Source organism: Nyctereutes procyonoides, unplaced genomic scaffold (assembly GCF_905146905.1).
Source record: "Nyctereutes procyonoides isolate TBG_1078 unplaced genomic scaffold, NYPRO_anot_genome, whole genome shotgun sequence".
NCBI lineage: Eukaryota > Metazoa > Chordata > Mammalia > Carnivora > Canidae > Nyctereutes > Nyctereutes procyonoides.
In genome coordinates, this window is record NW_026575134.1 from 24,965,402 (window position 1) to 24,975,061 (window position 9,660).

At 40.9% G+C, this 9,660-nt stretch overlaps 1 protein-coding gene across 2 annotated transcripts in view; it reads left to right on the forward strand.

Moving 5' to 3' along the window:
* Positions 1-7,742, forward strand: part of SEPTIN14 (septin 14) — a 66,444-nt gene extending 58,702 nt beyond the window's left edge. For both annotated transcript variants that reach the window (XM_055301107.1, XM_055301106.1), the window contains one exon: positions 7,563-7,742. In XM_055301107.1, the coding sequence (XP_055157082.1) occupies positions 7,563-7,742 (180 nt within the window). The remainder of the gene's footprint in view (positions 1-7,562) is intronic.
* Positions 7,743-9,660: the final 1,918 nt, after the last annotated feature.

Sequence of the window (9,660 nt, forward strand, 5' to 3'; positions counted from 1 at the left end):
TCAAGGTGTTGAGTGGTTTCTATTGATTTCAGAGGAATCTCTGTATCTCCTGGATCTGAATGCCTGTTTCCCTTCCCAAATTAGGGAAGTTCTCAGCTATGATTTGCTCAAATACAGTTTCTGGATCTCTGTCCCTTTCATCACCCTCGGGAACCCCAATTAAACGTAGATTTTTCCTTCTGAGGCTGTCATTTATTTCCCTTAACCTATCCCCATGATCTTTTTATTGTTTTTCTCTTGTTTCCTCAGTTTGCTTCCTTGCCATCAACTTGTCTTCTATGTCACACACTCATTCTTCTACCTCGTTAACCCTCGTCATTAAGACCTCCAGTTTGGATTGCATCTCATTTAATTGATTTTTAATTTAAATTTAAATTTCTGCCTGATTAGATCTAAATTCTGCAGTCATGAAGTCGCTTGAGTCCTTTATGCTTCTTTCTAGAGCCACCAATAGCTTTATAATTGTGCTTCTAAATTGGCTTTCTGACACTGAATTGTAATCCAAATTTTGTAACTCTGTTTGAGAGAGGGCTGTATCTGATTCTTTCTTTTGAGGTGAGTTTTTCCTTCTAGTCATTTTGCTCATTGCAGAGTGGCCAAAAACAAGTTGTACTAGAAAAAGGAGAAAAAGAGAGGAAAAAAGGGAGGAAAAGGGGAGGTAAACAGAAAACACAAAACAATGGGGAGTATCCTCAGATTCTATATACTGTAAATCCCTCGACTTCCCCTGGAACTTTCCAGTGCTGCTTGGTCAATAAGTTGCTTTTCCCCTGTTCTTCCAGCTTGTCTTCTGGGGGAGGGGTCTCCTGTGCTGATTCTCAGGTGTGTGCACCTGGGGGAGCTGCCCCGCCCCCTGCCAGGTACACAGCTCAGTGGGAGCTGTTTATCATGTGAGGCCCCTGCTCAGTCCCAGGTACAAGGTGACACCAGGAGGAACAACAACAGTGGTGGCAGCCAGCTCTCCAGTCCTGGAGTCAGCTCCCGCAGTAACTACCACAGCTCCCTATCCTCAGGTTCCTGGATGCCCTTTTTAAAAAGAAATAAGTATAAAAATAAGAAAATTTTAAAAATTAAAAAGTAACATAAGATAAAATAAAATACATATAGGGAGCTATATCGTAAGTGTGTTTTCTTCTGCTTGTTATGAAAAGCTTCTTAGAAGAAGAGGTATAAAGAAATAAAATAGGAGAAAAATTTTAAAATATACATACATAATTTTTAAATGCCCTTTCTTATCTTAAAAAACAAAACAACAAGAATAAAAAGACAAAAACAAAGGTAAAAAGAAGCAAACAACAAACAAAAAGAAAAAAAATAGATGATGCTAGATCTTGTTTCCCCCAGAACTGAAGTTTTTTTAAAAGATTTTATTTATTCATGAAAGACACGGGGAGAGAGGCAGGCAGAGTCACAGGCAGAGGGAGAATCAGGCTCCATGCAGGGAGCCCAATGTTGGACTTGATCCCAGGTCTCCAGGATCACACCCTGGGCTGAAGGCGGCACTAAACCGCTGAGCCACGCAGGCTGCCCCAGAACTGAAGTTCTGTGGCGCTCTATAATCAGCTGACTTGGTGTGGGCAGGTGTTTGTGCTGGTCTTCTGGGGGAAGGACATGCTGCTCTGTTTCTTAGGTGGAACTGCCCTAGTGGATATGCACCTGTAGAGTGCAGGGTAGCGAGTGTGGCTTGGTGTAGCAACTCCATTCCCCACTTGGCATTGTTTAGCTCACTAAGATGGATCATGGTGGGGTTTGCGGGGTGAAAATGGATTCCCCCCAGTCTCTCATCTCTGGAGTGGGAAATGCACACCACCCCTTCTTAGTGAGCCCTCAATGACTCTGTTCCTCGTCTCTGTGAGATCCCTGCCTTTCCTCTGTGTCAGAGCTGACCACCTGCCAATCAGAGCGGCACTCCTGTGTTTCATCTCAGGCATAGATGTGTTTCAAAACTGCACACCTCAGAGACTCCAGGGGAACAAACCCATAATGATTCTCTGGGGGAGGGTTTCCTTGTGTTTTGTTCAGTGCTTTCTTGTAGCAGACGGTGGTGGCTGGATCCCAGAGCAGTTTGGAATTTATGGTGAATTGCAATACATTGCTGAGCCCCTAGGGTTTGTAGCCTTCATCCAATGTCTTTGTTCTTGTATTGGTGGACAGGGAGGGTCCTGGAATACTGCCTTTGGGGTCCTTCGCCCATGCAGAGGCCATGTCACCTCTCCAAAATGAACTCAAGCTCTCAAGTTGTGGCCAGCGTTTGCTTGTCATAGAAGTCAGAGGAGTGGGACTTGGTGTAAGGATTCAGCCAATATCAGTGCTGTACCTAACCCAGCAAGTGGCTATGTGTTTATGCTGAGGAACTGGTAGGCAAGTGTTGCAAGCAGCTCCTTTGCTCCTAGAGAGAAGTCTCGGGAAATGTTGCATCTCAGGAAGCTCTCTGATAAAGCAAATAATCTTTCACCTATGTGCCCCAGGTGGTCTTCAGATTGCAGTTTCCAAGCTATATGCCCCCGGATGTTTGCCTATCTTCTCATCAGAAGCAGGGGAGTGCCCTCGGGGGCTCTATCCCAGGCAAGACTGCTGACCTTTAAAAGTCAGCTTTAAGCCTCACACTTTGCAACAAAAACATGAAGATCAGTCCCTCATATTTTCCAGGCCAAGGGCTTTGGTGAAATATTCTCCTGGTGTGTTCCCCTTTGTGGCCATGTCTCTCACCCTTCTCTGTGACCACAGGTACCTCCCCTTCACAGTACCTGTGATCCATTTTCCACTAAATCACATCTCCATACTGACTAAATTCTTACCACTTGACTGTGGCCTCTTTTCTCCCTTTATTTTTTTTTCAAGTTCACAAAATAACTCTTTATTATTTCAGGCAAGAAGCCTGGATGCTCTTTTCTCCCTTTAGTTGTGGAGTTGTTCTGTCCATCTTCAGGTTGATTTCTGCCATATTTAGATAGTTATTTAGATGTGTTCATGGGGTGAGGTGAGCCTCAGACCTACTACTCCACTGCCATCTTCCTGTCAAGCTTCACCTTCCAAAGGTTTTTTTTTATTTTGTATATTTTTTATTGGAGTTCAATTTGCCAACATATAGTATAACACCCAGTGCTCATCCCATCAGGTGCCCCCCTCAGTGCCCATCACCCAGTCATCCCATCCCCCGTCCACCTCCCCTTCCACTACCCCTTCTTCCTTTCCCAGAGTTAGGATTCTCTCAAGTTCTGTCACCCTCTAAGATATTTCCCACTCATTTTCTCTCCTTTCCTCTTTATTCCCTTTCACTATTTTTTATATTCCCCAAATGAATGAGACCATATAATGTTTGTCCGTTTTTAATTGACTTACCTCATGCAGCATAATACCTCCAGTTCCACCCACGTTGAAACAAATGGTGGGTATTTGTCATTTCTAATGCCGGAGTAATACTCCATTGTATATATGGACCACATCTTCTCTATCCATTCATCTGTTGAAGGACAGATGTGGACATTGTGGACATTGCTGCTATAAACATTGGGGTGCAGGTGTCTCAATTTTTCACTGCATCTGTATCTTTGGGGTAAATCTCCACTAGTGCCATTGATGTGTCGTAGGGCAGATCTCTTTTTAACTCTTTGAGGAAACTGCACAGAGTTTTCCAGAGCAGCTGCACCAGTTCACATTCCCACCAACAGTGCAACAGGGTTCCCCTTTCTCCACATCCTCTCCGACATTTGTTGTTTCCTGTCTTGTTAATTTTCACCATTCTCACTGGTGTGAGGTGGGATCTCATTGTGGTTTTGATTTGTATTTCCCTGATGGCAAGTGATGCAGAGCATTTTCTCATGTGCATGTTGGCCATGTCTATGTCTTCCTCTGTGAGATTTATGTTTAATTCTTCTGCCCATTTCATGACTGGATTGTTTGTTTCTTTGCTGTTGAGTTTAATAAGTTCTTTATAGATCTTGGATCCCAGCCCTTTATCTGATACGTCATTTGCAAATATCTTCTCCCATTCTGTAGGTTGTCTTTCAGTTTTGTTGACTGTTTCCTTTGCTGTGCAGAAGCTTTTTATCTTGATGAAGTCCCAGTAATTCATTTTTGCTTTTGTTTCCCTTGCCTTCATAGATGTATCTTGCAAGAAGTGGCTGTGGCCAAATTCAAAAAGGATGTTGCCTCTGTTCTCCTCTAGGATTTTGATGGATTCTTTACTCACACTGAGATCTTTCATCCATTTTGAGTTTATCTTTGTGTCTGGTGTAAGAGGATGGTCTAGTTTCATCCTTCTGCACCTGGCTGTCCAATTTTCACAGCAACATTTATTGAAGAGACTGTGCTTTTTCCAGTGGATACTCTTTCCTGCTTTGTCAAATATTAGTTGACCATAGAGCTGAGGGCCCATTTAAGGATTCTCTATTCTGTTCCATTGATCTATGTGTTTGTTTTTGTGCCAGTACCACACTGTCTTGATGATCACAGCTTTGTAGTACAACCTGAAATCTGGCATTGTGATCCACCAGCATTGGTTTTCTTCTTCAATATTCCTCTGGCTATTTGGCATCTTTTTTGACTCCACACATATCTTAAGATGATTTGTTTCAACTCTCTGAAGAAAGTCCATGGTATTTTGATAGGGATTGCTTTGAATGTGTAAATTGCCCTGGGTAGCATTTAACATTTTCACAATATTAATTCTTCCAATCCATGGCATAGAATATTTTTCCATCTCTTTGTGTCTTCCTCAATTGCTTTCAGAAGTTTTCTGTAGTTTTTTTAAAGATTTTATTTATTTATTCATGATAGACAGAGAGAGAGAGAGAGAGAGGAGGAGGAGGAGACACAGGCAGAGAGAGAAGCAGGCTTTATGTAGGGAGCCTGATGTGGGACTCGATCCTGTGACTCTGGGATCTTGCCTTGGGCTGAAGGGAGGCACTAAACCACTGAGCCACCCAGGGATCCCCTGTGCCCTAGTTTTTAAGGTATACATCTTTTACCTCTTTGATTAGGTTTATTCCTGGGTATCTTATGCTTTTGGGTGCAATTGTAAATGGGATTAACTCCTTAATTTCTCTTTCTTCAGTCTCATTGTTAGTGTATAGAAATGCCACTGATTTCTGGGCATTGATTTTGTATCCTGCCACACTGCCGAATTGCTGGATGAGTTCTAGTAATCTTGGGGTGGAGTCTTTTGGGTTTTCTTGTTCTTGTACAGTATCATGTCATCTGTGAAGAGGGAGAGTTTTACTTCTTCTTTGCCAATTTGAATGCTTTTTATTTCTTTTTGTGGTCTGATTGCTGAGGCTAGAACTTATATGCTATGTTGAATAGCAGTGGTCAGAGTGGACATCCCTGTCGTGTTCCTGATCTTAGGGGAAAGGCTCTTAGTTTTTCTACATTGAGAATATTTGCTGTGGGCTTTTCATAGATGGCTTTTAAGATGATGAGGAATGTTCCCTCTATCCCTACACTCTCAAGAGTTTTGATCAGAAATGGATGCTGTATTTTGTCAAATGCTTTCTCTGCATCTTTTGAGAGGATCCTATGGGTCTTGTTTTGTCTCTTGTTGATGATCTATTACTTTGATTGTTTTATGAATGTTGAACCAGGCTTGCATCCCAGGGATAAATCCCACTTGGTCATGGTGAATAATCTAAATGTACTGTTGGATCCTATTGGTTAGTATCTTGTTTAGAATTTTTGCATCTGTGTTCATCAGGGATATTGGTCTATAATTCTCCTTTTAGGTGGAGTCTTTGGTTTTGGAATCAGAGTGATGCTGGTCTCATAAAATGGGTTTAGAAGTATTCCATCCCTTTCTAGCTTTCGGAACAGCTTTAGTAGAATAGGTATTTTTTCTTCTTATATGTTTGATAGAATTCCCCTGGGAAGCCATCTGGCCCTGGACTTCTGTGTCTTGGGAGGTGTTTGATGACTGCTTCAATTTCCTCCCTGGTTATTGGCCTGTTCAAGTTTTCTATTTCTTCTTGTTCCTGTTTTGGTAATTTGTGGTTTTCCAGAAATGCATCCATTTCTTCTAGATTGCCTAATTTATTGGCATATAGCTGCTCATGATAAGTTCTTTAAATCATTTGTATTTCCTTTGTATTGGTTGTGATCTCTCCTTTTTCATTCATGATTTTATTAATTAGAGTCTTTTCTCTTTTGTTTTTAATAAGGCTGGCTAATGGTTTATCTATCTTATTAATTTTTTCAAAGAACCAACTCCTGGTTTTGTTGATCTGTTCTACAGTTCTTCTCATGTTTAAGTGAAGGTTTTCCTCATTGATTTTACCCTTATTTATAGATACCACACTCTCATATCCCCAGCTCTTTCACTTGTGTGTAGATATTCATTTCCTTCTCAGGCATGAAAATGTAATTAAGAGACCAGCTTCAGCAGAGGAAAAATAATTTTTATTTAAAACCATGGATCTCAAACTTTGCTGCACATTAGTCACCTGAGGAATTTCTAATAGTGGTGATGCTCAGGTTTCCACTCCAGAGAGTGTGATGCAACTGACCTGTGTGCATCCTATGCTTTGTGAAGCTTGCAACCTTACCAAATTATTATAATGGCCATTTAGAGTTGAGAACCACTAGTCTTAACATGCTTGTGTTCTTCACAGCCATATAAGCCAGCTAATTAATATTGTGGCAGTTTAAACTCTGTTTTTCAAAAAGTTAACTGACAATAAGTTTTCCCTCATACTTTTTATGCCAGACTAGCCATAGCTTTAAAAATCATACTTCCTCTGATGTATACAAGCAATCTTTTTTTAAAGAACCCTGATTTTTTTAAAAATTTTATTTATGTATTCATAGAGACACACACACAGAGAGAGGGAGAGACACAGGCAGAGGGAGAAGCAGTCTCCAAGCAGGGAGCCCGATGTGGGACCCAATCCCGGGGCTCCAGGATCACGCCCTGGGCTGGAGCAGTGCTAAACCCGCTGAGCCACCAGGGCTGCCCACAAGCAATCTTTATATTGAATGAAGTTATGCTAAAAAATCCAGGGCTTTCTTTAATGGAAACTAAGATGATATTATCTGCTTCTTATAGTTAATTAGGCTCATTTTAAGTCCCAAAGATATAAAAGCAAATAAAAGTAACTGAATGAGGTTTTTTTCTTCCTATAATTATGCTAACCTTACTTAACTGAGGAAATTATCTTTTTTTCAAAATACCTTCACCAAATAAAGTGTCAAGAAATATTTTATATTCCATGTCATATTTTAATGTATGTATTTTTAGTGGACATGAATCTATCAAATTTTACTCAAAGAGGTTTATGGGAAATTGCAGAGTTAAAAATATATACCTCATTAGGAAAAATTTCTACAGTTGAGTGTTTTTCATAACTGTGTTTTATTACATTTGGTTCAATGGTGACACATTTAAAATTAAAAGTAAGAAGGAAATTCCATATCTAATTTTTTACTTTAAATATGAAAATTTGAGGCTATTAAGATCAAGCTCTAGTCTAATGACTAGGCTATGTTTGATAACCAGTAGGAAAGACAAGCATGTTCCTGGGAATGTTCTACCATAGTGTGCTTTGAGTCACAACTACATGTTTGTTTCACAGCTACAGAAAAAGTTTGAGCATCTTAAAAGAGTCCAACAAGAGGAGACAATGAAACTTGAGGAGGAGAGAAGACAACTGGAAGAAGAAATAATAGATTTTTATAAAATGAAGGCTGTTTCTGAAACATTACAGACTCAAGTGTGCACCAACATAAAGAAAGAGAAAGATCGTAAGAAATAGTCCTCTCTTACTATTCTGTGCATTGTAGAACCCTATCATGCTCAATTCTACCTTCCTATAAGATTACCTTCATAGTACTTAATTGTACTAATTTTTAAAATTTGTATTCTTATTGTATATGTTCCCCAACTAGAATGTTAACTCCTCAAGAGCAGGTACCCTGATCATCTTGTTGGATTCTGTAACCTCAGTGTTTACAATAAAGTTTCCATTCAATAAATATTTGCTAAAAAGAAAAAATAATCATTTTTAAAGACTATTTATTTATTTATTTATTCATGACAGACTTAAAGAGAGAGAGGCAGAGACACAGGCAGAGGGAGAAGCAGGCTGCATGCAGGGAGCCTGACATGGGACTCGATCCTAGGACTCCAGGATCATGCCCTGGGCCAAAGGCGGTGCCAAACCATTGGGCCACAGGGGCTGCCCAGAAAAAAACAATCAAAAGAATATATAGCACAGTGTAAGTAATGTAGATTAGCTATGGGATTTTTTTTTTTACCATAACTCCGGCTATGATTCCAGTGCACATTTTTTAACATATCTAAATATACAAGTAGGAGATTTTTTAAAAAAGAACTAGGAGATTTGTTCATGAGCCATATGCATAAAATATGGTATAAAAAGCTAATCTTAGGAGAGAGTAGTTAAGATGGTGAAGAAGTAGGGAGATTCTGGGCTTTCCCTGTCACTTAAACACAGCCATATTGAGGTCAGATCACTTGGAATACCCAGGACATTGATCTGAGGATTGGAAGAAGGATCTCCACAGTTTGAGGGAGACAGCATGGCAGGTGTGAGGCACATTGAAATGAATTAGGGAGATAAAAACTTTTGTGCTGCAGAGGGGACGGAACTGTTTCCACAAAGAGAGAAAAGGGAGAGTGGGATAGGGGAATTAAAAGAGTGAGGTATTGGGTTCTCACAAGAAGAAAACCTCTTGGACCAAGACTGAGGAGCTTGGAAACTGAGTGGCATTAATGTTTCACAGTGTGTGGAGCTCACACTCAGAGGTTTTGAAAGCATGTGACTTTCATAGGAGCAGACCTGTAACATGCACTCCTGGAGAGAAGGAGGGCTCTGGCCTTGGAATGCACACAGAATGGTGTAGGGATCACCAGGGTAACAGAGATTGTTCCCCCTCCTGCAGTACATTTGGAAGAGGGCATATTGCTTCTCCAAGGAAAAAGATCCTGCAGGCACCAGCAAATGGCCTTTCATAAGCAGGGGACAAAGGCGAGGGCAGAGGGTGGATATCCTGGTCACTGCTTTTTGAGGTGGACATATCATAGCTTCTGAGCACTTCAAAGGCAGAGGACTGATTTTCTGGGGCAAAGGGCACTAGTCAGAGCACAGCTAAGCTCTAATCCAGAAAAAGAAGTAGATCTGAGTGGTTGGCTCCTTTAAGATTTGGAGTTTTGAATCCCAGCCCTGCCAAAGATAAAATGCAGAAGTGGGCTCTGGGTGTGCTAACAGCTTTCACTCTTCTGTGATGGCTTCCTGAACAGCAAGCAATGTGTGATCCCATCTGAGGAAGAGAGATGGGAATTTCACCATTTTACTCCTGCTACCAACACAGACATCAGAGAGCAACGAAGTGGCCACCAGTGGAGGTGGGAGCTGCTTATATCAATCCCAACTACCCCCCATCCTTTCTTGGCAACTGGTTTTTTTTTTTTCCACAAGGGCAGGATTGACTCTGAGCCAGCACAGAAGGCCTCTCCTGCAGAAGACCAAACAGGCAGCAGGCCACATGCACCGAGTCTATTAATCATGCAGTGCTTCAAAGCATCCCTTCAATTCTGGTAGAAATAGCCAGACTGTGTGTGTGTGTGTGTGTGTGTGTGTGTGTGCATGCGTGTGTGTGTGTGTGTATTATATGAAGGGATATATATATATATATATATATATATATAGG